The 25,470-nt window shown below is 46.1% G+C and overlaps 6 protein-coding genes and 1 long non-coding RNA gene across 14 annotated transcripts; 6 read left to right on the top strand and 1 right to left on the bottom strand.

The window, feature by feature from the left end:
• Positions 1-5: 5 nt before the first annotated feature.
• On the bottom strand, positions 6-586 carry LOC136185122 (pterin-4-alpha-carbinolamine dehydratase-like). The gene is made up of 3 exons (XM_065972193.1): positions 512-586; positions 248-463; positions 6-188 (listed from the first exon to the last, which is right to left on the bottom strand). Exons 1-3 carry the CDS (start codon positions 548-550, stop codon positions 96-98), a joined length of 348 nt encoding a protein of 115 aa, XP_065828265.1. The 5' UTR covers positions 551-586; the 3' UTR covers positions 6-95.
• Positions 587-599: 13 nt separating this feature from the next.
• On the top strand, positions 600-4,326 carry LOC136185101 (uncharacterized). The gene is made up of 8 exons (XM_065972172.1): positions 600-777; positions 1,029-1,137; positions 1,191-1,499; positions 1,551-1,913; positions 1,977-2,267; positions 2,327-2,401; positions 2,462-3,862; positions 3,923-4,326. The coding sequence occupies exons 1-8, from the start codon at positions 727-729 to the stop codon at positions 4,243-4,245; spliced, it is 2,922 nt and encodes a 973-aa protein (XP_065828244.1). The 5' UTR covers positions 600-726; the 3' UTR covers positions 4,246-4,326.
• Positions 4,327-6,427: 2,101 nt separating this feature from the next.
• Positions 6,428-8,597, top strand: LOC136199912 (uncharacterized). 3 transcript variants are annotated; one of them, XR_010673248.1, is made up of 5 exons: positions 6,428-6,667; positions 6,717-6,978; positions 7,030-7,096; positions 7,150-7,242; positions 7,302-8,597. It is a non-coding gene; the product is annotated as an uncharacterized lncRNA (long non-coding RNA). The 3 variants fall into 3 exon arrangements; XR_010673247.1 differs by having other exon boundaries at positions 7,033-7,096; positions 7,312-8,593; XR_010673246.1 differs by having other exon boundaries at positions 7,312-8,592.
• A 431-nt stretch (positions 8,598-9,028) lies between these two features.
• Positions 9,029-11,624, top strand: LOC136189007 (uncharacterized). The gene is made up of 3 exons (XM_065976853.1): positions 9,029-9,512; positions 9,563-11,185; positions 11,245-11,624. The coding sequence occupies exons 1-3, from the start codon at positions 9,038-9,040 to the stop codon at positions 11,559-11,561; spliced, it is 2,415 nt and encodes an 804-aa protein (XP_065832925.1). The 5' UTR covers positions 9,029-9,037; the 3' UTR covers positions 11,562-11,624.
• A 177-nt stretch (positions 11,625-11,801) lies between these two features.
• On the top strand, positions 11,802-17,635 carry LOC136185083 (uncharacterized). Of its 3 annotated transcripts, XM_065972143.1 has the most exons (12): positions 11,802-12,238; positions 12,299-12,412; positions 12,484-12,550; positions 12,605-12,750; positions 12,879-12,975; positions 13,031-13,330; positions 13,404-13,745; positions 13,792-14,088; positions 14,142-14,429; positions 14,484-16,106; positions 16,162-17,170; positions 17,232-17,635. In XM_065972143.1, the coding sequence occupies exons 4-11, from the start codon at positions 12,703-12,705 to the stop codon at positions 16,476-16,478; spliced, it is 3,312 nt and encodes a 1,103-aa protein (XP_065828215.1). In that variant the 5' UTR covers positions 11,802-12,238; positions 12,299-12,412; positions 12,484-12,550; positions 12,605-12,702; the 3' UTR covers positions 16,479-17,170; positions 17,232-17,635. The 3 variants fall into 3 exon arrangements, with proteins under 3 accessions (XP_065828215.1, XP_065828224.1, XP_065828232.1); XM_065972152.1 differs by having other exon boundaries at positions 11,802-12,412; XM_065972160.1 differs by lacking the exons at positions 11,802-12,238; positions 12,299-12,412; positions 12,484-12,550; positions 12,605-12,750; positions 12,879-12,975 and having other exon boundaries at positions 13,300-13,330; positions 13,394-13,745.
• A 1,020-nt stretch (positions 17,636-18,655) lies between these two features.
• Positions 18,656-20,809, top strand: LOC136199923 (serine/threonine-protein kinase 35-like). Of its 4 annotated transcripts, none has more exons than XM_065990233.1 (5): positions 18,656-18,883; positions 18,948-19,193; positions 19,245-19,311; positions 19,365-19,457; positions 19,533-20,809. In XM_065990233.1, the coding sequence occupies exon 5, from the start codon at positions 19,609-19,611 to the stop codon at positions 20,641-20,643; it is 1,035 nt and encodes a 344-aa protein (XP_065846305.1). In that variant the 5' UTR covers positions 18,656-18,883; positions 18,948-19,193; positions 19,245-19,311; positions 19,365-19,457; positions 19,533-19,608; the 3' UTR covers positions 20,644-20,809. The 4 variants fall into 4 exon arrangements, with proteins under 4 accessions (XP_065846305.1, XP_065846306.1, XP_065846307.1 ...); XM_065990236.1 differs by lacking the exon at positions 18,656-18,883 and having other exon boundaries at positions 18,911-19,193; positions 19,533-20,348; positions 20,402-20,809; XM_065990234.1 differs by lacking the exon at positions 18,656-18,883 and having other exon boundaries at positions 18,910-19,193; positions 19,248-19,311.
• A 100-nt stretch (positions 20,810-20,909) lies between these two features.
• LOC136187987 (uncharacterized) lies at positions 20,910-24,714 on the top strand. Its single transcript, XM_065975695.1, has 8 exons — positions 20,910-20,958; positions 21,072-21,168; positions 21,224-21,514; positions 21,591-21,929; positions 21,982-22,269; positions 22,323-22,610; positions 22,669-24,258; positions 24,315-24,714. The coding sequence occupies exons 1-8, from the start codon at positions 20,926-20,928 to the stop codon at positions 24,626-24,628; spliced, it is 3,240 nt and encodes a 1,079-aa protein (XP_065831767.1). The 5' UTR covers positions 20,910-20,925; the 3' UTR covers positions 24,629-24,714.
• The last annotated feature ends 756 nt before the right edge of the window (positions 24,715-25,470 follow it).

The raw sequence follows: 25,470 nt of genomic DNA, 5'->3' as shown, positions 1-25,470 counted from the left end.
TGAAGTTCTGTGACGTCTGTAGTATTTCACATAAAAGAACGCAGAGCAACAGCTTTAGTGACAACAAATGATCAGACGTCACTATATTTCTGTAATCATTTTGACGCCACTTCCTCGATAAACTTCGCCATGTTGATGTCACGCATGGACAGTCCTTGACATTCGTGCGTGCTCAAAGTAATCTGCACCTAATTAATTAATGACAATTTTTAGAGTACGAAAATCGGATATCTTATTTTCTGCTCACTTTGTTATAAACGTTGAACCATTCTGGATGATGGTCCATTTTCTCCGCTTTCAGCGCCACTCGCGTCATGAAGCCGAATGCTTCGTTGAAATCTTTGAACGCAAAGTCCTTGTGTATGGCGTCGCGTCCTTCGACCTCTTTCCAGCCGGCTTCGCGCAGGATCGCCATTCCCACGCCGTCGCGTTCGTCGAGCTTTAGTTTTTTAGCCTGTGTAGCCTAGAAAATGGCTTGGAGACTTGTGCTAGATTGCTCGGCTTTGCTAACCATGAATCTAAGGACAGTTTTCGCTGCAGACTTTATCATAGGCAGTCGCGCACGCGCAGATTGCTTGGGGATCGAAAATAATTAGTGGTATGCCTTCGCAGCGTTCAAGGATTGGATATAACTGGCAGCCGCATGTTCCTTACGTCATTATCCAGGATCGAGCCAAGTCAGAGATTGATTTGCGTTGCCAGTCGACTTGAACGACTTCTTGACACATGCAGACTTCCAAGCGCTCTCGACTAGCAATTGACGCCAGTGTGCGCTACGTGAGTTGTTTAGTACCTGTATGGGCTGTCTACCCTCTGGTCTACCTGTACGTTGTTGGGGTAGATATAGATATGAGTAGATATAGAGCTGTACAGGCCAGGCATTTGTAAATGTTCTTGAAAAACGCTTTGAAAAATCTGAGTACAGTACTTCTGGTTGACCTTTGGATAATACTTCCCTAAAGGGGTTGTTTCCCCGTGGGAAGAAGTACCCATCCCCAATGCTGATTATTTCCTTTCACTTTCATTAGACCGGTGGTTGCTCTCCCCTTTTGCCCTTTTTGCTCGTCTTGTCCTTTTGCATCTCCGGTTCATGCTCTTCGCCAGGGCTAAAAGCAGTCGTCACAAGAAGGACGGCTGGTGAGATCGTCGTAATTGAAACGGCTCTCTATCCTGATTGCCAATGTAAACAGGAGGTCACATGCTGAAAGTGATATATAATCGCGACGAGGCGCCCGGGGATAGTTTTCATGTTTACGAAGGAAGCAGCAAGACGTTTCGAATATGGTTCAAGTATCCCGCCGGTCCCGTGACGACGCGGTGGACGTTTCGGCAGAACGTTCTACAGAATTTCACCCACGTTCCAAGCAAAAAGAAGCAGCTGTCGTTTTTGAGAGTTTTCAATGCGACGCCAGACGATTCTGGCGAATATTCGGTGTTTGTACGCCCGTCTGAAGCTGGAGTTGACCCACTCGTTTTCAAATTTACTCTCATCGTGAAGTGTAAGTCGTACATTTGAATCTTAGGTGTTATTTCATACAGTATCTTTTTAGTACGTCCAAGCGTTCCTTTGTCGTTGCGTTGCAGCGTATCAATAAAAGGCTATGGATTGGCCAGCATGTCGACGCATCTAACAGTTGAAAATTTGGCGTACTTTGGCCGCGCGCAACTCTACGGCGAAAGAGAACGTACAGACTCCTATGTCGTCTCTTTCTATCAGAATTTCAGAAATGGCTCGAAGCGCTGTATCAATGAGACGGCTTGGAAGCCAAGATCGTCTCTATCAACCATCGTATCTCGATCTGACGTTATCCCTTGCTCGAATTATTCAGTTCAAGTTACAGCTATAGGAAAAGTTTCGAAGAGATCCTCTACGAGTTTGATTTGCCAACAAACTCGCACTATTTTGCCTTTGGGTATTTATTGTATTTATTTATTTATTTATTAGTAGTCTGGTGCCCTCAACTGTTTTCTCTTAGATTCTTCAACGGTTTTTTGTGATTTGACCGGACAAGTTTACCTCTCGTCTGACCTATCAACATACGTTCCAATCTGCTTTTCCTCCAATGACACTGAGTCGACGTCATTTTGCTCTCGAATAGAGTGGATTACAATTATCGAACGCCCACAAAAGCAGTTCATTAGCGAGAACTACTTGAAGTTTTCTCTGTCTGAATTCAACGTCTACTCCTCTATTCAGAGCGATCACTATTGCTCTCAATTGGTACCACGTTGCAATTCAAAAATAGATGTGACTCGCTGCTGGAATGGTGCGTATTACGCATTCTCTGAGAGGCACATCCTTAGGTAACGTTCGTGTGTTTTGTAGCCTACGTTGGTACGGAACTGTATCTTGCAAATGCTACGAGCAACCCCAACCCCAACCTTAGTGTCAATGGCAAGGGTATGATTGTGAGAGATGTGAGGGTTGTTCATTCTATATGCAAAAACGTTTCTATTTTAGGACATTTTACGCTGAGTTTAGCCGGTGCACTAATCGGCTCCGTGATAATAGTATCATCCGCGGTTGGGTTTGGCTATCATTATCGTTCAAAAAGACGTCAGGGTGAGATGCCTCGGGGGCCTTTTATTTCAAACGAATTGCCAAATCAATTGCCGCCTCTTGCCCATCGCGTCTGCTTCTTTTCAGACGAATGCAATGACTTATCAAACCATTGCGTTCACGATGCAGCGGACAAGACGAAGTCGACGCGTGCGGCAGTGGCTCCGTTTAGTATGAAATACGTTTTTCAATCCTGCGCCACTTTTGAACTGCTTGTTGGATCAAAGCAGCTGAGTTTCAAATTAGAAGAATCGACTTCCAACGAAATTAGTAGATCAAAGGGCGGAGAAATAGAACTGTCAAATTCGGGCATCGTCATCGAATTTCCGCCTGACGCCTTGCAAGAAGTAAACGTTACGATTTCGGCTTCTATTTTTGTTTCATCAGAACCAGTCAAAGGTCGTTTCGTCAGTTTGCTAGAATTACTCCCGCACGGCATAAAATTCGATTGTCCTGTAGTGATACGAAGCTACTACCACGTAGCTGGTAGTCGCGGCTTTGATTCAAAGCTCCACCTGTTCTATTCAAACAAATTCAGATCCGAAACATTTTTAGACTATGTTGGCGAGCTGAGTGAAACTAGTGCGGAAGCAAGTTATTCGAAAATGGACTACTTTCTCAGAGACGAGTTTCTGGAAATTCGAGCGCTGTCCTTCTGCAATCTCTGCGCTTGGTCAGAGGGCCCGTGCAACGTCGCCCTCTCCGCATTTCGCAAACGAGGAAATAATTCGAAGTTTGGCATGACCGTAGCGTTGTCGTGCGCCCATCCGGACGTTCTTCGAAAACTCAAGCGTTTTCACGTGAAGGAGAACAACGAGTCGTTTTTGACGTCGTCTGTCTGTACGTGGGACGAGTCTTGGAAAAGGGTGGAAGTTGTACTCGAAGGCGAGGACGAGTGGAGAGCGTCAGGAAAGGCCACTTTTACGATCGAAGCCAGGAATACCGTTATGAAGCGTCCCGGAGACTTGTATCTTGGGCCAACGAAGGGCTTCGTTCTAACTAAAGTCTCCGACATTGAGGCAGGAATTTCGACGCTACAATTTAATGTAAACGCTTACACTGCAGCTGATCCTTCTGCAGCGGTGGATGTAAGTCAAATTATCTTGGAGATAGATACCTCAAGTACTACGAACATTGTGCCTTGGCATCCTGACAGTGACACTTTGAGCGTTCATTCTCATGCTAGTTCGAGCAGTGGAAACTTTTCGGCTGGATCTCGTGATAGCTTGTATAGCAACAGAAGTATTCCAGGTTTTAGAGACGACTACGAGAGGAGGAGGGTCCCGTCAATAAAGTCTGCAGGTATTCGTAGTTTTTCCTTGTTCAATTAGAATTTTCACTTTTGTTTTGATTGATTAATAGAAAAGGAATGTGACAAAGTGACGAGAGATCAGTGTAACGCGTTGGCAAAACTGATATCAAAAAATTGGCAGGACGTTGCACGCAAGCTCTCGTTTTCAGAGCAGGATATTAACAGCATTAAAGTTGGAAACCCTCAGAACCCGGCTGATGAATCACTTGAAATGCTCCACCAGTGGCTGGATTGCGAAGGGTCTGAGGCAACCGTCTCTATTTTGTGCAAGGCACTCATAGCTTCAAAAGCAAGAGATCACGCAGAAAGCGTGTTTGGAGACAAACTAGTGACATTGCTAGTGAAATCCCCTGTCGATGTGCTTGAGGTTTAACTAGAAAATGACTGTCGTACTATCAAAGCGTCTATCTAGATTATTCTATATTATAAATACAAGTAGCCAGTTCCCATCGATCGTACGGCCATGGCGTGCAATGAAACTCAAAAACGACGTTCTCCATTTCACAATTTATTCGCAAATTACAAAAAGACAAGCATAAATACATACTATCAAAGCAAAATCGCTATCTAGTCAATCATGTTGTCCTTCAATCTTCTTTCCATCTAAAAAAGTAACCTTAGTTTCTGTCGATAAACCCGTGTACGTACCTTTTGATGTTGCGTCCATATTCGCGTTACCCAGGCTACACCACGGGGAGGTTTGGACGCGTTCGTAGCCCAGGGAAGTCTTCGCAAGCGATGACCCCCTTCCAAAAAGTTTCGGGCGAGTTGCGGGTCCTCGGCCACTTCGATCAGTACCGCCTGGACGAGAAGCGGCCCCTAATACCGCGTCCCCCGGCTCGTTGGTACCAAAGCCTTCGGTATGTCTTCCTGGGAAGAACCGGGCCTTGCGGAAGTGGAGATCAGGCCGACCTTGTAGAGTCGACAGGGAAGGCAGTGCAATGTCTAAGTCGAGGTTTCCTGAACCAAGTCATCCTCCGTCTAATCGCGCCTTTGGTGAGAAAAGTGCCGGCAACCAGACCGCTTGCGACACCCCCTCCAAGTCGTACAACCTTTTCTGCGGCCATGTTGCTCACACGCTGTCCGCCCTCTCTCAGGCTACTCCAGCTGTGGCGGAAGCAATACCATCAATCGCAACCCTTTCGGAAAAACATCTCAAGCTTCAGCGGGTCCTCTCTCATCTCCTTCTCGATGCCGAACACGCTGGTTTGCTCTCGTCCGCTAATCGCTTCACCCAGGCGAGGTTGAGGAGTGCGGCGGGTCCAGACGCGGGCGCTTGGTTAGATGCGATCCCGGCCTCGAGACATCTGTCGTTTACCAACGCTGAATTTCAAACGGCAGTGTCTCTTCGGCTGGGTCTGTCTATTCCTGTGCTCCGCAGTCTGCCCTGCTGCACTTGCTCTACCACCTGGGATGAAGCTGGATACCACGCGCTGACCTGTCGGAAGGATGGAGGCCAAACTCGTCGCCACGATCACATCCAACATACGTGGCTCTCTCTATTACGATCCGTCAATTACCACTGCGAGCTAGAGGGACAAGGCGACTTTGGTGACTTCAAGCGGCCCGATATCAGCATCTATGACTACCAAGATGGCAAGAAATTACTTCTCGACGTTTCGATCATCCACCCTCAACGGCCGGGTTGTCTGCCGCAGAGCCATTCCACCAACGGAGCAGCGGCCATCTATCGCGACACCGAGAAGTCGACGAAATACCGTGCGGAGGCAACCTCCCTCGGCTATCTCTTCGAGCCTTTGACGTTCGAAGTCTTTGGACGTTGGAGTCCGGTCGCCGTCGACTTCTTCAAAAAGATCGTCCGTCGCCCGTCCATCGAATTTCTCGACGACCGTCCCGCTGCAGCTCGATACCGGCGCCGACGCTTCGCTGTTTGCCTGCAGCGCTTGAATGCGCAAATCCTTCTTCGCAAGGTAACACTTCTCGTCCCGGGGTCTACGGTGGGTGATCGCTTGGGTCCTCATGACACTGACATTCGATTTTTCTCTGATTAATATATTGATTCTATGCATGCATCCCCCTTCCCCTGTCTATTCCCGTCCCCTTCACTATCTCTTTTCTGCTTTCTGTCGGTTCTTTCTTTGTGTTTAACTAAATACAGTACAGTCGTGCCCGCTCGAGCCTAGCGCGGGCCGTACTTGTTAGGCAACAATAAGACATTGGCGACTATTCCGTCCAGTGCGTAAACCGAGGCCGAAGCCCCCCTTCGCCCTGCCTACGGGCTCCGGCACGGATTATCCGTGGGCTACGCTGAAACAACAACCCAGAACTTGCCTTATGTCTTCCCCCTGCCGGTCCGATCAAGAACGAGACGCAGCGAACCGCGACGCATCCACCCTCAGCCGCAACTGAGAGGAAATCGGTGTGCGCTTCGCTTTTGAACGGTGTAGCTCCGCCCAGCGCGCTCATTGGTCCGTTGGGGTCACGTGGGCTTACCTAACGCTCTCATTGGTTGGAAACATAGAGGGCGTCAAACGCAAACCGGTTTTCAAACCGGTTTTGACTATTGATTGCATAAGATATCCGCGCATCAGAAACAACGCGACAACTTCAAGATGGCGGATCGAGAAGAACCTCGTGGTCTACGCGAAGCTCGAACAACGAGAGAACGACTCCGACGAGTCAGGAAAGGACAAAGGGAATAAGAACGACGTGAAATCAAGCGCGCAGCGGCAAATTGGAAAGTGCTACGCGTCTACAGCGTTTCGATCGAGTCGTGGAAACGATATCGAAAGATATTCTGGCCTGGAACGCTCTTATTTTGGCGCAAAGAGAATGTAGGAAATGATTCATTTGATTTTTATCGGACTTTGGAGGTTTTAGTAGCGCACGTCGATCGAAGATGTCCGACAAGTTGTCCGACATCGTGTTTCGCCTACGAATACGCGAAGAACTACGAAGAGAGCAAGACGAAAGAGGAAATCTATCGTATCGAAACTCAACGCGGCCCTTCACGAGCCTAGAAACGCTCCTCACTTCCACGACGGACACAGATGCCTCGAGAATTCGGTTCGACGCTATTATTATCAGCTAACAAAGAAATGCGGCTGGCCCGTCTGCCCGAATTCGCTCTCTTTCTCCAGTCCCAGTAGGGGAATTGGGAATATGAATATAAATTAATTAATCAATTCATTTTTAGCAGAATGTCGCACTTACGAACCGAAATCTGCAGCATTGATGAGCATGGAACTAGCGTCTCGAGCAGAGTAAATTTATAGCAAAGACATTTGTAATGAGCATTTCTCACTTCACGACACAGAGACCTATTGAGTGACCTTTTCGAAAGAGAACTTCTCCAATCGACGTCAAGCAGCTCTACTAATAATACAGAAGCACTCTGAAGGCTATCTAGGTAATGTAAACAGGCACAGGGGACTCTGGGCGTTTTTCTGTTGATACAATCCTCACCAGGAATGTTTAGATGTGCGCTGAGACACAGTCTTTCTCTACACTCCCCGGCCTATCCCTAAAAACGATTTTCAGCGAGCGCAACTGTCATGGCTTATGGGCTCAACGGACTCACATACCTCTCCAAAATAGAAGCCCAATCGCACGCCACCGAAAACGGGCGCTATCAGCTTCAACGCGAGCTGGGTCGCGGGGCGTTCGGCGTTGTTTACAAGGCGACGGATTGCGATGGCGCCGAAGTGGCGATTAAAGTCATGTCGGTGAAGACGACTCGAAGCAACCTTTCGCTTTTCTCAAGCCTACGCGGTTTGAAGGGCGCCGCGGAAGAGGCGAAGACGTTGAGCAAGCTGAGAAATCCCTACGTCATTGGCTTCATCCATACTACAATTTCAGGTTTCCTCGCGGTCGCGGAGCCGGCATCGTCACTCGCTATTGCCCCGGGGGTAGTCTCGGTGACTATCTGCTGAAAGATTGACCGGACCACGAGAAGAGGCTCCGGTGGTGTCGTCAGCTTTCCTTGGGAATTCGGTTCATTCACGGACGAGGTGTGGCGCATCGCGATTTGAAACCGGACAACATACTCATCGACGGCGACGGCGTGCTGAAGATTGCCGACGTCGGCTTGGCGAAAGCGGTCTGGGACATCAATGAGGGTATTCAAGGAAGTCGGGATATCTCATTCGACTCCTATATGACGACGGTGGGGGGTACACGCGTTTTTATGGCTCCTGAAGTGTTCGACGGTCGTTATTTACGCGAGTGCGACATCTTTTCTCTCGGTCTGGTTTTTGCCTGTATCATCGAGGCTCCTACGCAGATGATGGAAGGGTCAGAAGCCGTCCTGATGTTTGCTAGTTATCGCGGGTCAACATATTGCCTAGGTCAGCTTTATCACGATTTTCGAGGCTCCAGAGCGAGTTCTGCGTGTTCATTGATGGCGCTTCAGTATGCCACTCAAGGTGAAATTCATCTCATCAATGAAATGTGCCACCACAGTTACCATGATCGATGCAGCATTGGTCACGTGGTGACAATGTTGGAATCTCTTGACAAGGCCAGAAGCCTGCCCGTCGTAAGGCTTCATGATCCACAGACTGTGGAAGGTGGAGGATGTTGCTGCTGAACTTGAAGTGTCTTTTGCTGTATATCCCCCAGATACACTGTACATGTGAGATACGCATGTAAAGGGCTGGATGAACGAACTTCTGTGCTAAGTGATTGCCTCTATCTGTAGTTCCCCCAATAGAGTAACAGCACTAATTAGAAAATGATCACTACTAACTTCGTCATGCTGATCTCTAGGCTTTGACGGCTTTGACATTCATGCGCGCTAAAAGTAATCTGCACCTAATTATTAACAATTTTAAAGTACAAAATTCAGATATCTCATTTTCTACTCACTTTATTATAAACGTTGAACCATTCTGGATGATGGTTCAGTTTCTCAGCTTTCAGGGCCATTTGCGTCACGAAGCCGAATGAAATCGAACGTGAAGTCCTAGTGTATAGGGTCGCGTCCTTCGACCTCTTTCCAGCCGGCAGGGACCGCAGGGAACCATCCACTTTAGTTCCGGGCCCAGTTCTAGATATTCAGTGCGACAGCGATCAAGACATGTACAATATCCAAGATGCATTTAGATGGCTTACTCACGCTCAACGTCAATGAATTCATTTGTAGGGGTCCCCAAAAATGCGCGCTAGCAGCATTCACGCCCACTAGCTGTCGAGATTCAGTCGCAATGACCGATCCTAACTGGCAACTCCGGGTTTACCCTGTTATGCACAAAGCAGTGGAGTGTTTTTCTCGTCTTCTTGAGAGCTCCAAAGAATTGCTTGATCACCTTCTCGCGAAAGAGCTCCTTTCTCCCGCCCAATACCGAGAAACGTTGACGGATCTTCGCTACAGCTCACCCGAAGACGTATCGAGATGGCTACTCGTCGATGCGTTGTCGCGACGCCCTCCTGGCAGCTTCGACACGTTTTGCTCCCTGCTAGCAAAGGTCGAGCAAGGTCAAACGCTTCTTGATGTTCTGGTTCGTAGTAATGACATGCGGCCAAACTCTGAGATCTATCCAAACGAGAGCCACAGCCTCGGTCGTGCGCCGCCTCCTACACTCCCCCTTACAGGTCTTCAAACACAATGCCCCGAGACGACTTTCGAAGAAAACTATCAGTCTGTTGCACAACCAATTTCTTCTAGTGGTCAAAAGTCAGGTAAGGTCTTAACATTGGATTGTGCTGTATACGCAGCTATCGTTCCTTAGTTGAGAGTTCAAGTTGTGACGCCATCGTCATCCTTGTCGATGCATCTGTAGCGGATGACTATGAACCGCACCACGAAGCCTTTGCCACCGTCATTGATGTATTTATTATGTCAACAGAAGGTAGTGGAAAAAAGTATCCTATTGTAAAGAAATATGTATCTGCTTTGAAACCAAGCAGTGAGCAGTACCACGTGCTAGTTGCTGAAGAATGTTATTTGAAAATTATTTTTCCAAAAACGCAGCCAGAGACATTTGAGAAACAAAGAACTCAGATTCAGAAAAAACTTGAAAGTATGATTAAAGTTGACATCCAAAATGTTGAAGTGATTCATGGCTGTTGTCACGTCATTTTGACTCTGTCTGCAGCTGATTTTATTAGATTTGTCTGCTGCCTTCTTAGTCCGGAAAGTTTGTGGCAGTTGCTCTCCTCAATTGACCACCTTGTTGAAATTCAGCTTGGAAACCTTCTTCCGGTGAAGCTAAGCAGGATCTTAAAGACGTTTACACATCCAGGAGCAGTATCACTGGAAAAGACACATGCACCGGCAACTGCAATAGCTCCGTTTAGTATGAAATACGTTTTTCAATTCTGCACCACTTTTGAACTGCTTGTCGGATCAAAGCAGCTGAGTTTCAAATTAGAAGAATCGACTTCCAACGAAATTAGTAAGTCAAAGGGTGGAGAAATAGAACTGTCGAATTCGGGCATCATCATTGAATTTCCGCCTGACGCCTTGCAAGAAATAAACATTACAATTTCGGCTTCTATTTTTGTTTCATTAGAACCAGTTGAAGGTCGTTTCCTCAGTTTGCTAGAATTACTGCCGCACGGCATAAAATTTGATCGTCCTGTAGTGATACGGAGCTACTACCACGTAGCTGGTAGTCGTGACTTTGGTTCGACGCTTCACATCTTCTATTCGGAGAATTTGAAATCGGAAATGTTTTTAAACATATTTTTAAACTACGTTGGCAAGTTGAGTGAAATTAGTGCGAAAGCAAGTTATTCGAAAATGGACTATTTTCTCAGAGAAGAGTTTCTGGAAATTCGAGCATTGTCAATATGCAATCTCTGCTTTTGGAATGAGGGTCTGTGCAAGGTTGGATTTTCTGTATTTTGTACTAAAGGAAGCGATTCACAATTCGGCGTCTTTATAGTGCTGTCATGCGCTCAGCCGGAAATTCTTGACGCCATCAAGAATTATCATGTGCAGAAGAACAGCAAGGGTTTCTTGACGATGTCTGTCAGTAGGTGGAATGAGTCTTGGCGTAAAATGGAAATTGCGTTGGAAAGCGATGGCAAATGGGTAGCTTCACAAATGGCCACTTTTATGATTGAGGACAGGAATACTGTCATGAAATGCTCCAGAAAATCGTATCTTGGGCCAACAAAGAGTTTTCTTGTGACTAAAGCGACCTCCAACGTCGATGCAGGCGTCGCGATGTTAAAATTTAACATCAACGCTTACAAAACTGATTCCCCGATTTATGTAGATCAAATAATAGTCAATCCTTCGACTGCTACTTGGTTCGTGGATGCTGATTTCTCTTCGAGTCTGAAAGCCGTGAAAGAACACAGAGCGGACTCAGACGATGACGAGGGCATGCCAGTAGAATCCATAGGTATGAATTGCTTTGTTTAATTAGATGTTACCCTTTAAACTTACTTCTCTTTTCAACAGGAACGATTAAAGTGACGCAAGAACAGTGCAATGATTTGGGAAAGCTGATATTACCAAACTGGCAAGACGTTGCACGCAAGCTCTTATTTTCAATGCAGGATATTAAAGGCATTGAAGCAAAATATGCTCAGAACTTATGTGATCAATCAATTGAAATGCTTCACCGATGGCTGAATCGAAACGGTTCTAAGGCAACTGTTTTCATTTTGTGCAAGACTCTTATTTCTTCAGATGCAAGAAACCACGCAGAAAGCGTTTTTGGCGGCACGCTTGTTCAGTCCATAGCCAATGTGCTGGACTATGGCAGTGCCGTTTAGCAACTCTAAGTCATGATTCTGGTAACAACTTTTCGGTTTTAGTTATCTTACTTAGTATTAGTTGTCTGTATACTTACATATTGGAAGCAGATATAGAGGTCAGATAGAGGTCAGTAGTCTATAATATTTCAAATTGCCCTACTTGACGTCATTCGGCCTAATTCGGACCCTGCGACGCGCTGCGCTAGGCTATGGACCCGCGTCGCGATTCCTGCTCTCTACGTCTTCCATCACCAGGTGCACTTGCTCGCAGCCTATCAGAGCCCGTCGCCGACGAGAAAAAGCCTCAAGTACTGCCAAGACTTTCGTACACGCCACCATTCGAGCGACAGACGCAATCTCTAAGCCGATACCAAGTCATACCGTCTATTCCATCAAGCGAGAACCCTCATCCAGCTCTACCCTACCCAATCCCAACGTAGATAGCCCTACCATCTCTTTATACCAGTTCTTCCCTGGCGTCATCAAGACAACTTTCACGAGCCTATAGAGACGCTCCTCACTTCACGACACAGATGCCCTCAGCGTCACATCCAACCTCGAGTGACCTTTTTCAAGAGAGAACTCAGTCGTCGTCAAGCAGCTCTAATAATACAGAAGCACTATTTTCGAGGCTACAGAGTTCGTCGAAACGTTTGACATCTACTTGGAAACAATTGATCTGCATATGAGCTACTGTATTGAACGAAATGATTGGCGCCTTTTTGTCTCACGAGGCGATACTTATTTTCTTATAGAGGTCTTGACTGAGGACCTGGGCAAGGAGTGATGTCATCTCTCTTGCGATGGACAGTATAATGCGCATAGACCAGATTTGTTGAATGACTCTTCAGCATCAATAAAGCGTCCAGGTTTGTTCCTCATAGTGATACAGTATCATGTAGGATGCCTGAGTAAAGCCATCTGTGCTTTCTTTTCACAGCCAGAATATTATCAAATTACGTGCACCGTGACCCTTTCCAACTTCAGCGTACGTCATAGCAAGGCAAGTATACTCAAACATTTAAATGCTTTAGACGGGTTCATTGTTAATCCGAATTAAGACCCATCACGTGTTGATTTGAATAATTAATTATACCGGTCTTACCGGTTTGTGAAGCGTTGGGAGCGTCTCGCAGCGACCTTTCAGTTCGGGGCTCAAATGCTGTCTCTATCTGTCCCACGTCGTTCGCAATTTGCAGTGATTCCTGTGAGTAAAATCATCTTATATATATATATATATATATATATATACACTCACTGGACGTATTACATTGCTCTGTTGCCGGAATGTTGTAAAGAAGGCGGGTGTATAGAACTTCGTGTGTTTTTTATTAGTTTTTCCGCTGCTTCTCTCTTTGGCTTTTGGTCTTGGCTCTTCTTGTCGCCTCGTGCGAGACGACCGCGAAAAGCATGAAGACCTTCGAGGATGCTGGTAAGATCTTTGTAATGGCTCGCCATTTTGTTTAGTCATGCTCCCGGCGGCATAGGAGGTCTGGAAGTGATATATGATCACAACAAGGGGCAAGGAAGGAGGTTTCATGCCTATGAAGGAGGCAACAAAACGTTTCGAATATGGTTCAAATATCCTGGTTCTGTGACGGCGTGGTGGGTCTTTGGGCGACACATTTTGCAAAACAGCACCCATGTTTTGAACAAAGGAAAACAGGCGTCATTTTTGAAGTTGTCCAATATAAAGCTTAGTGATACTGGAAAGTATTTTGTTTTCTTGCAACCGTCTGGGGCTGGAGTTGCTACCCGGAAATTCAGATTTACTCTCATTGTGACAAGTAAGTCGTACGGGGCTTAATTAATTGCGGGCTGCATTGTGCAAAAATTGAAATTTATATCAGTCATTTCTAGTCCCTCCTCTGGGTTATTGTAGCCAGTCACCAGAAGGTCATGGATTGGTCAGCCTGCAGACGTTTGTATTACAAGAACGTTACTATCAAGAAAGAGAACGAATAGATTTCTATGCGATGTCCTACTATCTGAGATTCACAAACGGCTCAAGAAGGCTTATCGATGAATCTATTTCTGTTTTGTCTAGGCAACCCCAAAGCATCATCCATTCAAACACCATTTCTCTTCCTTTCCCTGGCTTTTGCGTGAGTTCTTTTGTTAAAATTACGGCTGGGGGAGGCGTTTTAAAGAGATCGCCCTTTTACTATTCCTGTCGTCGAATCGGAGATAGCCTGCACTTGGGTAAGTGGCCAGTATGATCTTTTAGTAGTATTGATACATATCTTAGATTTTTCAACTGTTTTTCGTAATTTGAAGGGACAAATTTACGTTTTGTTTGACGGATTGACGTACGTTCCAGTCTGTCTTACCACGCCGGCGACGTCTCTTCAACATTGCCCACTCCTACTGGAAGAAGCTTCCGTTATTGATACACCGCAAGAGAAGTTTACTAGCAGAGACTTCTTACGGATTTCTCCCCTTGAATTCGTTCCAAATACTGTATTGACAAGCAATCGCTATTGCTCGAAATTTGCTTCGCACTGTGATTCAAGCAGAGATGTGACGAAGCGCCTGTGTTGGAAAGGTACGTTTATATACAACGCGCAGTGACGTCTCTAATGACGATTTTTTGTCTAGAATCTGCAACATTTCTATATCGGCAAAATAATTTGACTTTGTTTGAAGGAAATACTACAACGTTTTTATGTCGTTTGTACTGTTCTAAGTGCAAAGTCACAGTGAGCTTTGTTTGGAAGCGAGGCGAGACAGAGCTGCTTCGGCGAACAGGGATTAAGCTAAACATTGTAAGAAACTTTAAATATCACCTGTACAACGCAAAGAAAACCGATAGTGGTCTTTACACGTTCAGCATCGTCGTCGGTGACACTGTTTATTCCAACAGTTTTTTTGTCACTGTTCTTGGAGGTAATAAATATAAACGTTAAGTGGCGTCAAAATATTGAACTCTTCTCTGAACAGATTCGTCCCCTACTGCTTTATCAGACTTCCTCAAGTCACCGTCCTACACGAGTAGCGTCGACAGTAGCTCGCCCGGGCCTTCCTCATTCGAAACTCGTCCAAGCGAGACGGCTACTCTTTCAGCATTTACACGCCCAATAGTGCCAAGCCTATTCGTCACCTATTTTACTCGTTCAGGATCACCAACTTCATATAGTAGCAATGCTGCTGAAAATTCCATCTGGGCTTCTGAGATTGGTCCCAGAAGTGTTTCTTCACAAGTTAGCAGTACATGGATCATAGCGGGCGGCACCATCACCGCCGCCATCATGATAGCAGTCACTATTGTCATTGTACGGAAATACCAGCCTCGGTTTTGTCATAAAAGTTGCGGTTTGACGACACCCAAAACAAATTTACCTGTAGAATGCGATGAGCTTCAGTGTGAGGCAGAAGAATTATGGACTCCGAGCCCGTTTGCTATTAGGTACGCTTCTCATTCCTGCGGCACCTTTGAATTGTTTGTTGATTCGACAATGCTAAGTTTCAAATTAGAAGAGTCGGCTTCTAACGAAATTAGTAAATCTAAAGGAGGACGTATACATTTGGCGAATTATGACATTTCAATTGAATTTCCACGTGACTCTTTGCAAGAAGAGCATGTGACAATAACGGCTTCTCTGTTTATTTCATCAGAACCAGTCAAAGGCCGTTTCCTTAGCTTACTAGAGTTACTACCACATGGAATAAAATTTGATCTTCCCGTAGTGATACGGAGCTCCTATCACGTTGCTGGCAGCCGTAGTGTTGATTCAAAACTTCACATGTTCTATTCGGAGAAATTCAGATCTGAAACTTTTTTCAACTATGTTGGCGAGCTAAGTGAAAGTAGTGTAAAAGCAAGCTATTTGAAAATGGATTATTTTTTTGGAGAGAAGTTTTTAGAAATTCAAGCATTGTCATTCTGCAATCTCTGCAGTTGGTCAGAGGGTCCGTGCAAAGTTGCTTTTTCTGTATTTCGCAATAGAGGCAGTGATTCGAAATTTGGCGTTACTATAGCGCTGTCATGCGCTCACCCGGAGATTCTTCGCAACCTCAAGAATTATCATGTGCAAGAGAACAGCAAGGGCTTCTTGACGACGTCTTTCATTACGTGGAATAAGTCTTGGAGTAAAATGGAAATTGCATTACAAAGCGATGACGAATGGAAAGCTTCAGCAACGGCCACTTTTACGGTTGAGGACAAGAATACTGTTATGAAGTGCCCCAGAGAATCGTTTCTTGGGCCAACAAGTAATTTTCTTCTAACTAAAGTGGCCTCGAACGTCAATGCAGACGTCACGAGTATACAATTTAACATTAACGCTTACGAAACTGATTTGACTGCACCGGTCACAATGACACAAATCATAGTAGACATAAATCCTTTGAGCGATACGAAGATCGTGACTTGGACCGGGGATTCTGACACTTCGAGCCTTTATTCAAGCCCTAGCAGTGGAAACGGTTCGTCAGGTTCTCGGGAGAGATTTAGCTGCAGAAGTGGTGAAGGCCGAAACATCGACAGTCTTGTAGGTCTGAACGCCTCGGGAGAACACCGAACGGACTCAGACGGCTACGAGAGCATGCCAGTAGATTCCGCAGGTATGCGTTGCTTTGTCTTTTTAGACGTTACTCTTCAAATGTCTCCTTTCAACAGGAAAGAATAAAGTGACGCAAGAACAGTGCAATAAATTGGCAACGATGATATCACCAATCTGGAAAGACGTTGCACGCAAGCTTTCGTTTCCAACGCAGGAAATTAAAGGCATTAAAGATGAACACCTTGGGAACTTAGATCATCAATCAATAGAAATGCTTGATCGGTGGCTGATTCGAAACGGCGCTGAGGCAACTGTCTTTACTTTGTGCAAGGCCCTTTTTTTTTCAAATGCGAGAGGCCACGCAGAAAGCGTTTTTGGCGACAAATTTGTTGCCTCCGTAGTTGATGTGCTGGACTGTGGTAGTGCCGTTTAGTAGCAACCTAATCGTTCAATGAGAGGATGACTCTGAAATACAATGCAGTTATAGTAATACGAGCCGGAGGTAGAATTGCGACGTCGCTGCATACGACGCACGCTACCTAGTAAATAATTCGAAGTTTGGCATGACCGTAGCGTTGTCGTGCGCCCATCCGGACGTTCTTCGAAAACTCAAGAGTTTTCACGTGAAGGAGAACAACGAGTCGTTTTTGACGTCGTCTGTCTGTACGTGGGACGAGTCTTGGAAAAGGGTGGAAGTTGTACTTGAAGGCGAAGACGAGTGGAGAGCGTCGGGAAAGACCACTTTTACGATCGAAGCCAGGAATACCGTTATGAAGCGTCCTGCAGACTTGTATCTTGGGCCAACGAAGGGCTTTGTTCTAACTAAAGTCTCCGACATTGAGGCAGGAATTTCGACACTACAATTCAATGTAAACGCTTACACCGCAACTGATCCTTCTGCAGCGGTGGATGTAAGTCAAATTATCTTGGAGATAGACACCTCAAGTACTACGAACATTGTGCCTTGGCATCCTGACAGTGACACTTTGAGCGTTCATTCTCATGCTAGTTCGAGCAGTGGAAACTTTTCGGCTGGATCTCGTGATAGCTTGTATAGCAACAGAAGTATTCCAGGTTTTAGAGACGACTACGAGAGGAGGAGGGTTCCGTCAATAAAGTCTGCAGGTATTCGTAGCCCTTCCCTGTTCAATTAGAATTTTAAACTTTTGTTTTGATTGATTAATAGAAAAGGAGTGTGACAAAGTGACGAGAGATCAGTGTAATGCTTTGGCAAAGCTGATATCAAAAAATTGGCAGGACGTTGCACGCAAGCTCTCGTTTTCAGAGCAGGATATTAACAGCATTAAAGTTGGACACCCTCAGAACCCAGCTGATGAATCACTTGAAATGCTCCACCAGTGGCTGGATCGCGAAGGGTCTGAGGCAACCGTCTCTATTTTGTGCAAGGCACTCATAGCTTCAAAAGCAAGAGATCACGCAGAAAGCGTGTTTGGAGACAAACTAGTGACATTGCTAGTGAAATCCCCTGTCGATGTGCTTGAGGTTTAACTAGAAAATGACTGTCGTACTATCAAAGCGTCTATCTAGATTATTCTATATTATAAATACAAGTAGCCAGTTCCCATCGATCGTACGGCCACGGCGTGCAATGAAACTCAAAAACGACGTTCTCCATTTCACAATTTATTCGCAAATTACAAAAAGACAAGCATAAATACACACTATCAAAGCAAAATCGCTATCTAGTCAATCATGTTGTCCTTCAATCTTCTTTCCATCTAAAAAAGTAACCTTAGTTTCTGTCGATAAACCCGTGTACGTACCTTTTGATGTTGCGTCCATATTCGCGTTACCCAGGCTACACCACGGGGAGGTTTGGACGCGTTCGTAGCCCAGGGAAGTCTTCGCAAGCGATGACCCCCTTCCAAAAAGTTTCGGGCGAGTTGCGGGTCCTCGGCCACTCCGATCAGTACCGCCTGGACGAGAAGCGGCCCCTAATACCGCGTCCCCCGGCTCGTTGGTACCAAAGCCTTCGGTATGTCTTCCTGGGAAGAACCGGGCCTTGCGGAAGTGGAGATCAGGCCGACCTTGTAGAGTCGACAGGGAAGGCAGTGCAATGTCTAAGTCGAGGTTTCCTGAACCAAGTCATCCTCCGTCTAATCGCGCCTTTGGTGAGAAAAGTGCCGGCAACCAGACCGCTTGCGACACCCCCTCCAAGTCGTGCCCGCTCGAGCCTAGCGCGGGCCGTACTTGTTAGGCAACAATAAGACATTGGCGACTATTCCGTCCAGTGCGTAAACCGAGGCCGAAGCCCCCCTTCGCCCTGCCTACGGGCTCCGGCACGGATTATCTGTGGGCTACGCTGAAACAACAACCCAGAACTTGCCTTATGTCTTCCCCCTGCCGGTCCGATCAAGAACGAGACGCAGCGAACCGCGACGCATCCACCCTCAGCCGCAACTGAGAGGAAATCGGTGTGCGCTTCGCTTTTGAACGGTGTAGCTCCGCCCAGCGCGCTCATTGGTCCGTTGGGGTCACGTGGGCTTACCTAACGCTCTCATTGGTTGGAAACATAGAGGCGTCAAACGCAAACCGGTTTTCAAACCGGTTTTGACTATTGATTGCATAAGATATCCGCGCATCAGAAACAACGCGACAACTTCAAGATGGCGGATCGAGAAGAACCTCGTGGTCTACGCGAAGCTCGAACAACGAGAGAACGACTCCGACGAGTCAGGAAAGGACAAAGGGAATAAGAACGACGTGAAATCAAGCGCGCAGCGGCAAATTGGAAAGTGCTACGCGTCTACAGCGTTTCGATCGAGTCGTGAAAACGATATCGAAAGATATTCTGGCCTGGAACGGCGCAAAGAGAATGTAGGATTCATTTGATTTTTATCGGACTTTTGAGGTTTTAGTAGCGCACGTCGATCGAATTAAGATGTCCGACGAGCTGTCCGACATCGTGTTTCGCCTACGAATACGCGCAGAACTACGAAGAGAGCAAGACGAAAGAGGAAATCTATCGTATCGAAACTCAACGCGGCCCTTCACGAGCCTAGAAACGCTCCTCACTTCCACGACGGACACAGATGCCTCGAGAATTCGGTTCGACGCTATTATTATCAGCTAACAAAGCAATGCGGCTCGCCCGTCTGCCTAAATCCGCTCTCTTTCTCCAGTCCCAGTAGGGAAATTGTGAATATGAATATAAATTAATTAATCAATTCATTTTTAGCAGAATGTCGCACTTACGAACCGAAATCTGCAGCATTGATGAGCATGGAACTAGCGTCTCGACCAGAGTAAATTTATAGCAAAGACATTTGTAATGAGCATTTCTCACTTCACGACACAGAGACCTATTGAGTGACCTTTTCGAAAGAGAACTTCTCCAATCGACGTCAAGCAGCTCTACTAATAATACAGAAGCACTCTGAAGGCTATCTAGGTAATGTAAACAGGCACAGGGCCAGGGGACTCTGGGCGTTTTTCTGTTGATACAATGCTCACCAGGAATGTTTAGATGTGCGCTGAGACACAGTCTTTCTCTACACTCCCCGGCCTATCCCTAAAAACGATTTTCAGCGAGCGCAACTGTCATGGCTTATGGACTCAACGGACTCACATACCTCTCCAAAATAGAAGCCCAATCGCACGCCACCGAAAACGGGCGCTATCAGCTTCAACGCGAGCTGGGTCGCGGGGCGTTCGGCGTTGTTTACAAGGCGACGGATTGCGATGGCGCCGAAGTGGCGATTAAAGTCATGTCGGTGAAGACGACTCGAAGCAACCTTTCGCTTTTCTCAAGCCTACGCGGTTTGAAGGGCGCCGCGGAAGAGGCGAAGACGTTGAGCAAGCTGAGAAATCCCTACGTCATTGGCTTCATCCATTACTACAATTTCAGGTTTCCTCGCGGTCGCGGAGCCGGCATCGTCACTCGCTATTGCCCGGGCGGTAGTCTTGGTGACCATCTGCTCAAGTATCGACCGGATCACGAGAAGAGGCTCCGGTGGTGTCGCCAGCTTTCCTTGGGAATTCGGTTCATTCACGGACGAGGTGTGGCGCATCGCGATTTGAAACCGGACAACATACTCATTGACGGCGACGGCGTGCTGAAGATTGCCGACGTCGGCTTGGCGAAAGCGGTCTGGGACATCAATGAGGGTATTCAAGGAAGTCAGGATGTCTCATTCGACTCCTATATGACGACGGTGGGGGGTACACGCGTTTTTATGGCTCCTGAAGTGTTCGACGGTCATTATTTACGCGAGTGCGACATCTTTTCGCTCGGTCTGGTTTTTGCCTGTATCATCGAGGCTCCTATGCACATGATGGGAGGGTCAGAAGCCGTCGTGATGTTTGCTAGTTATCGCGGGTCAACGTATTGTCTAGGTCAGCTTTATCACGATTTTCGAGGCTCCAGAGTGAGTTCTGCATGTTCATTGATGACGCTTCAATATGCCAGTCCGGGTGAAATTCGTCTCATCAATGAAATGTGCCACCACAGTTATCATGATCGATGCAGCATCGGTCACGTGGTGACAACGTTGGAATCTCTTGACAAGGCCAGAAGCCTGCCCATCGTAAGGCTTCATGATCCACAGACTGTGGAAGGTGGAGGATGTTGCTGCTGAACTCGAAGCGTCTTTTACACTGTGCATGTGACGTACGTAGAGGCCTGGATGAACGGACCTCTGTGCTTATTGATTGCCTCTAGTAACAGTATTATTAGTAACAGTTTAAAACAAATGATCAGACGTCACTATACGACTTTTCAGTTACCGAAATTTGACGCCACTTCTTCGGTATAATAGTAGTCGGGTGGACGACATTAATTAGACGTTCACTGTTAATTCGATTTAAGGTCATTTGAATAATTGTACCAGTTTTACCGGTTAGCGTGCCTTTCAGTGGAAATGCCTGGTTTTCCACGTCGTTCGCAATGTGTGGTGAGTCTACATGTACAGTTTGATGCTTTTGCGAGCAAAAGACGCACGCACATGACGCATTAGCCGGCGGCGCGCGTACCCAACTTAGCTGTCTTCTGTTATTTTGTACGTAGGCTTGCCACTGCTTCTCTCTTTGGCTTTTGATCTTGGCTCTTCTCGTCGGCTCGTCCGTTTCACAACGACAGAAGACCGTCATCAAGAAGGAAGCCGGTGAGAGTATAGTAATGGGTCGCCATTTTGCTTAGTCATGTTACCGCGGGCACAGGGGGTCATGTTTTGGAAGTGATATATTACAAGGGACCAGTTTATGTCACCAAAGGAGGCAGCAAAACGTTTCGAATGTGGTTCAAATATCAGGGGCCTGCGACGGCGTGGTGGGTGTTTCATCGACACATTTTACAAAACAACACCCATCTTGCGAACAAAGGAAGACAGGCGTCTTTTTTGAAATTGTCTAATGTAACGCATAGTGATGCCGGAAAATATTTTGTCTACTTGCGACCGTCTGGAGCTAGAGTTGCTGCGCTAGAAATCGAATTTACTCTTGTTGTGAAGTGTAAGTCATAGAGATATGTGGGGCTTAATTAGTTAATTAAGGGATACACTATGGAACGTATATCGGTCATTTCTAGTGCCTCCTCGCCCACCTTCATCATTGGTATGTTTCCATGTCATGCATGGACCTAACGTCGCCTCCGTGAGGACGAATCTAAAAGCCGCCGATTTTAACCGTCAAAGAGAACGAACACGTTTCTATACGATTTCCTACTATCAGAGTTTCACAAACGGCTCAAAAAGGTTTGTCAGCAAATCGACTTGGGAACCAACGTTTTCTCTGGAACCAACCACCATTGCTCTTTCTCGTCCTGGCTTCTGCGTGAATTATTCGGTTCAAGTTACAGCTGTGGGAAAAGCTTCAGTGAGCACGCCCATTTCCTCTTTGTGTCATCGAGGAAGTTTTATGCGCTTTGGTGAGTGGACGGAACGATCATTTATTAGTATTGATATTGACACGTGTCTTAGATTCTTCAACTGTTTTTCGCAATTTGAAGGGACAACTTTACCTTTCGCCAGTCTATGACTCGATGTACGTTCAAGTCTGTCTTTCCACACTAACGAAGCCGTGTCCCCTCCTAGTGGAGAGAGCTTCCATTATTGATACGCCGCAAACGAAATTTATTAGCAGACACTTCTTACGGGTTTCTCTCTCTGAATTCGATTTTGATCCTCTATATATAGATCAGTATTGCTCGAGAGTGGCTTGGCACTGTGATTCAAACGTAGACGCGATGACGCGCCTGTGCTGGAAAGGTTTTACATTAAAACGTGAAGTGATTTCTCCAATTTCAATATTTTTTGTATAGAATCTGTAACATTTGTATACAAGCAGAATAATTTGACATTGTTTGAAGGGAAGAATGCAACCTTTTCATATGTTTTGTACTGTTCTACGTGGAACGTCACAGTGAACTTTGTCTGGAAGCGCGGCGAGACAACGCTGCGTCCGCAAACCTGGACAACGCTTAGCGTCATAAAAAACTTCACATATCGCCTGTTTGGTGCAAAGAAAACCGATAGCGGGCCGTACACGTTCAGAATCGTCGTCGGTGACAAAGTTTATTCCAACAGTTTTTTTGTCACTGTTCTTAGAGGTAATAATATAAGCGTTAGTGACGTCAAAATAGTGAGCGTTTTTCTTCTAAACAACAGATTCGTCTACTACTGCTTTATCATCAACAGACTTCGTTATCACGTCAACGAGTAGCCCCACCCATTTGACACGTTCTGTTGATACAACCATAGATATAAAAATAGATACAACCGGGTCTACTACTCTTGTAACCGTAAGTGCTCCTTTGGCTTTAGAAAGCTCTATACACGTATTACATGTACTACTGGCCTGTGTCATCATCACCATCATCGTCCTCCTTTTTTTCATCGCAATATATGTACAAAAGCGTTTGAAAAATAGCGGTTTGACAATATTAGAGCCACCCCGCGCGGAGCAATCGGAGGGATTGGACGTCGCTGTCGAGGATCAGTCCGTCGTTAAAATCTGTCAGGATGCGAGGGAAGTCTTGGATGATACGAGGCAGGCTTTGGCCTTGGCTGATTCAAGTCCGTTTGCTATTAGGTACGCTTCTCATTCCTGCGGCACCTTCGAATTGTTTGTTGACTCGACAAAGCTATGTTTCAAATTAGAAGAGTCGACTTCTAGCGAAACTAGTAAATCTAAAGGAGGACGTATACATTTGACAAATTACGACATTTTGATTGAAATTCCGCCCGACGCTTTGCAAGAAGAGCATGTGATAATAACGGCTTCTCTTTTCATTTCATCAGAACCAGTCAAAGGCCGTTTCGTTAGTCTACTGGAGCTGCTGCCACACGGCATAATGTTTGATCGTCCCGTACTAATACGGAGCTCCTATCACGTTGCTGGCAGCCGTAGCGTTGATTCAAAACTTCACATGTTCTATTCGAAGAAATTCAGATCTGACACGGCTTTAGACTATGTTGGCGAGCTGAGCGAAACGAAAGCCGAAGCGACCTTTTTGGGTATGAAGTATTTTCTTAGAGAAGAGTTCTTAGAAATTCAAGCATTGTCATTCTGCGAACTTTGCAGTTGGCCAGAAGGTCTATACAACGTCGCCTTCTCCGTATTTCGCAGTAGTGGCAGTGCTTCAAAATTCGGCGTCACAATAGCGCTGTCGTGCGCTCACCCGGACATTCTTCGCGCCCTCAAGATTTATCATGTGAAGGAGAACAACGAGGGCTTCTTTTTGAAGACATCTTTCCGTACGTGGGAAGAGTCTTGGAGTAAAGTGGAAATTGCATTAGAATGTGATGACGAATGGAAAGCGTCAGGAAAGGCCGCTTTTACAGTCGAAGACAGGAATACTGTAATGAAGCGTCCCAGAGGATCGTTTCTTGGACCAACACAGGGTTTTCTTTTAAGAAAAGCCTCTGACATCGACTCAGCTAATGCAGGAATGACTACGTTACAATTTAACATGAGCGCTTACAAACCCGATTTGACTACATGGGTGGACATAGGACAAATAATAGTAGAGACAAATTTTTCAAGCGCTACAAAGGTCGTGCCTTGGGATCCTGACACTGTAAGTGTTTATTCAAGTCCTAGTAGTGGAAACAGTTCGGGTAACTCTCGGACCGGAATTAGCTACAGCAGTAGTGAAGGCCGAAACAGCGGGATTTTTCCCAGTGGCTGCCTAAACACCTCGGGAGCGCTTAGAGCGGACTCAGACGGCTACGATAGCATGCCAGTAGAATCTCCAGGTATGAATTGCTTTGTTTATTTAATTAGAGGTTTTTATTCAGACTTCTTTCAATAGGAAAGAATCCTAAAGTGACGCGAGAACAATGCAATAAGTTGGCACCGCTGATATCACAAAAGTGGAAAAGCGTTGCACGCGAGCTCTCATTTTCAGAGCCGGTTATTGACAACATTGAAGATAAACACTCTAAAAATCTGTTCAATCAATCAAATGAAATGCTTCATCAGTGGCTGGATCAAGAAGGCTCTGAGGGAACTGTCTTTATTTTGTGCAGAGCTCTTATTAATTCTAAAGCAAGAGACCACGCAGAAAGCGTCTTTGGAGACAAATTTGTCAAGTCCCTAATCAATCCCCCTGTGCTGGAAGTTTAGCAAACCTTTGATGAAGAACTTTGTCAACACTTTGCTTTAATTAGTTTAATTTTGTGTACCAGTTTATGCCTTTTTTTGAACGTCAAAAAGCCCGCCTTGTCTCATTGACGTCATTCCACGCACGTTATGGACAGCACTTCCAGTCCACGAACGCCGTCCGATCCCGCGATGCTTCATGCTTCATCTTCATCTTCATCAGATGCACTTGCTCGCAGGCTATCAGTACCCGTCTCCGACGAGAAAAAGCCTCAAGTATTGCCAAGACTTTCGTACACGCCACTATTCGAGCGACAGACGCAATCTCTAAGCCGATACCGAGTCATACCGTCAATTCCACCTAGAGAAAACCCTTATCCAGCGCCACAGCACCTAATCCCAACGTTACCCTACCAAGTTTCCTACCCTTTTATACCAGTTCTTCCCTGGCATCATCAAGACGACGTTCACGGGCCTAGAAACGCTCCTCACTTCACGACACAGATTCCTCAGCGTCACATTCGACCTCGAGTGACCTTTTTCAAGAGAGAACTCAGTCGTCGTCAAGCAGCTCTAATAATACAGAAGCACTATCGAGGCCACCGAGTTCGTCGAAACATTCGATACGTCATTTTCTTGGCGAAGAAACAAGCTGCATACGAGCTAGTGAACGAAATGATCGACGCCTTTTTGTCTCACGAGGCAATACCAACTTTACTTATAGAGGTCTTGACTGAGAGAAAGTCTCACGGTGGATTGGATCCCGAGGACCCTCTGGTGCTCACAGCTGAACTTGTATGTGAGGATTATTTGTGCGAAGGAGTGGCAATGATTTTACCTGATGTCGTCTCCCTTGCAATGGATGA

The sequence above is a fragment of the Oscarella lobularis genome, chromosome 1 (assembly GCF_947507565.1).
Source record: "Oscarella lobularis chromosome 1, ooOscLobu1.1, whole genome shotgun sequence".
Taxonomy (NCBI): domain Eukaryota; kingdom Metazoa; phylum Porifera; class Homoscleromorpha; order Homosclerophorida; family Oscarellidae; genus Oscarella; species Oscarella lobularis.
This window is presented reverse-complemented; position numbering and strand designations above follow the sequence as displayed.

Coding starts and splice junctions, on each gene's coding strand:
- LOC136199923 (XM_065990233.1), top strand. CDS start 19,609: ATGGCTTATGGACTCAACGGACTCACATACCTCTCCAAAATAGAAGCC.
- LOC136185101 (XM_065972172.1), top strand. CDS start 727: ATGCAGACTTCCAAGCGCTCTCGACTAGCAATTGACGCCAGTGTGCGC. Junction 1,914..1,976: donor TCGCACTATTTTGCCTTTGG/GTATTTATTGTA, acceptor GTTTTCTCTTAG/ATTCTTCAACGGTTTTTTGT. Junction 2,268..2,326: donor TGTGACTCGCTGCTGGAATG/GTGCGTATTACG, acceptor TGTGTTTTGTAG/CCTACGTTGGTACGGAACTG.
- LOC136189007 (XM_065976853.1), top strand. CDS start 9,038: ATGACCGATCCTAACTGGCAACTCCGGGTTTACCCTGTTATGCACAAA. Junction 9,513..9,562: donor TTCTAGTGGTCAAAAGTCAG/GTAAGGTCTTAA, acceptor ATCGTTCCTTAG/TTGAGAGTTCAAGTTGTGAC. Junction 11,186..11,244: donor CATGCCAGTAGAATCCATAG/GTATGAATTGCT, acceptor TCTTTTCAACAG/GAACGATTAAAGTGACGCAA.
- LOC136185122 (XM_065972193.1), bottom strand. CDS start 550: ATGATAAAGTCTGCAGCGAAAACTGTCCTTAGATTCATG. Junction 464..511: donor AAACTGTCCTTAGATTCATG/GTTAGCAAAGCC, acceptor GCCATTTTCTAG/GCTACACAGGCTAAAAAACT. Junction 189..247: donor GGTTCAACGTTTATAACAAA/GTGAGCAGAAAA, acceptor TTAATTAATTAG/GTGCAGATTACTTTGAGCAC.
- LOC136187987 (XM_065975695.1), top strand. CDS start 20,926: ATGCCTGGTTTTCCACGTCGTTCGCAATGTGTG. Junction 21,930..21,981: donor AGGAAGTTTTATGCGCTTTG/GTGAGTGGACGG, acceptor CACGTGTCTTAG/ATTCTTCAACTGTTTTTCGC. Junction 24,259..24,314: donor CATGCCAGTAGAATCTCCAG/GTATGAATTGCT, acceptor TTCTTTCAATAG/GAAAGAATCCTAAAGTGACG.
- LOC136185083 (XM_065972143.1), top strand. CDS start 12,703: ATGCTGTCTCTATCTGTCCCACGTCGTTCGCAATTTGCAGTGATTCCT. Junction 12,751..12,878: donor CGCAATTTGCAGTGATTCCT/GTGAGTAAAATC, acceptor GTTTTTTATTAG/TTTTTCCGCTGCTTCTCTCT. Junction 14,430..14,483: donor TTTTGTCACTGTTCTTGGAG/GTAATAAATATA, acceptor TTCTCTGAACAG/ATTCGTCCCCTACTGCTTTA.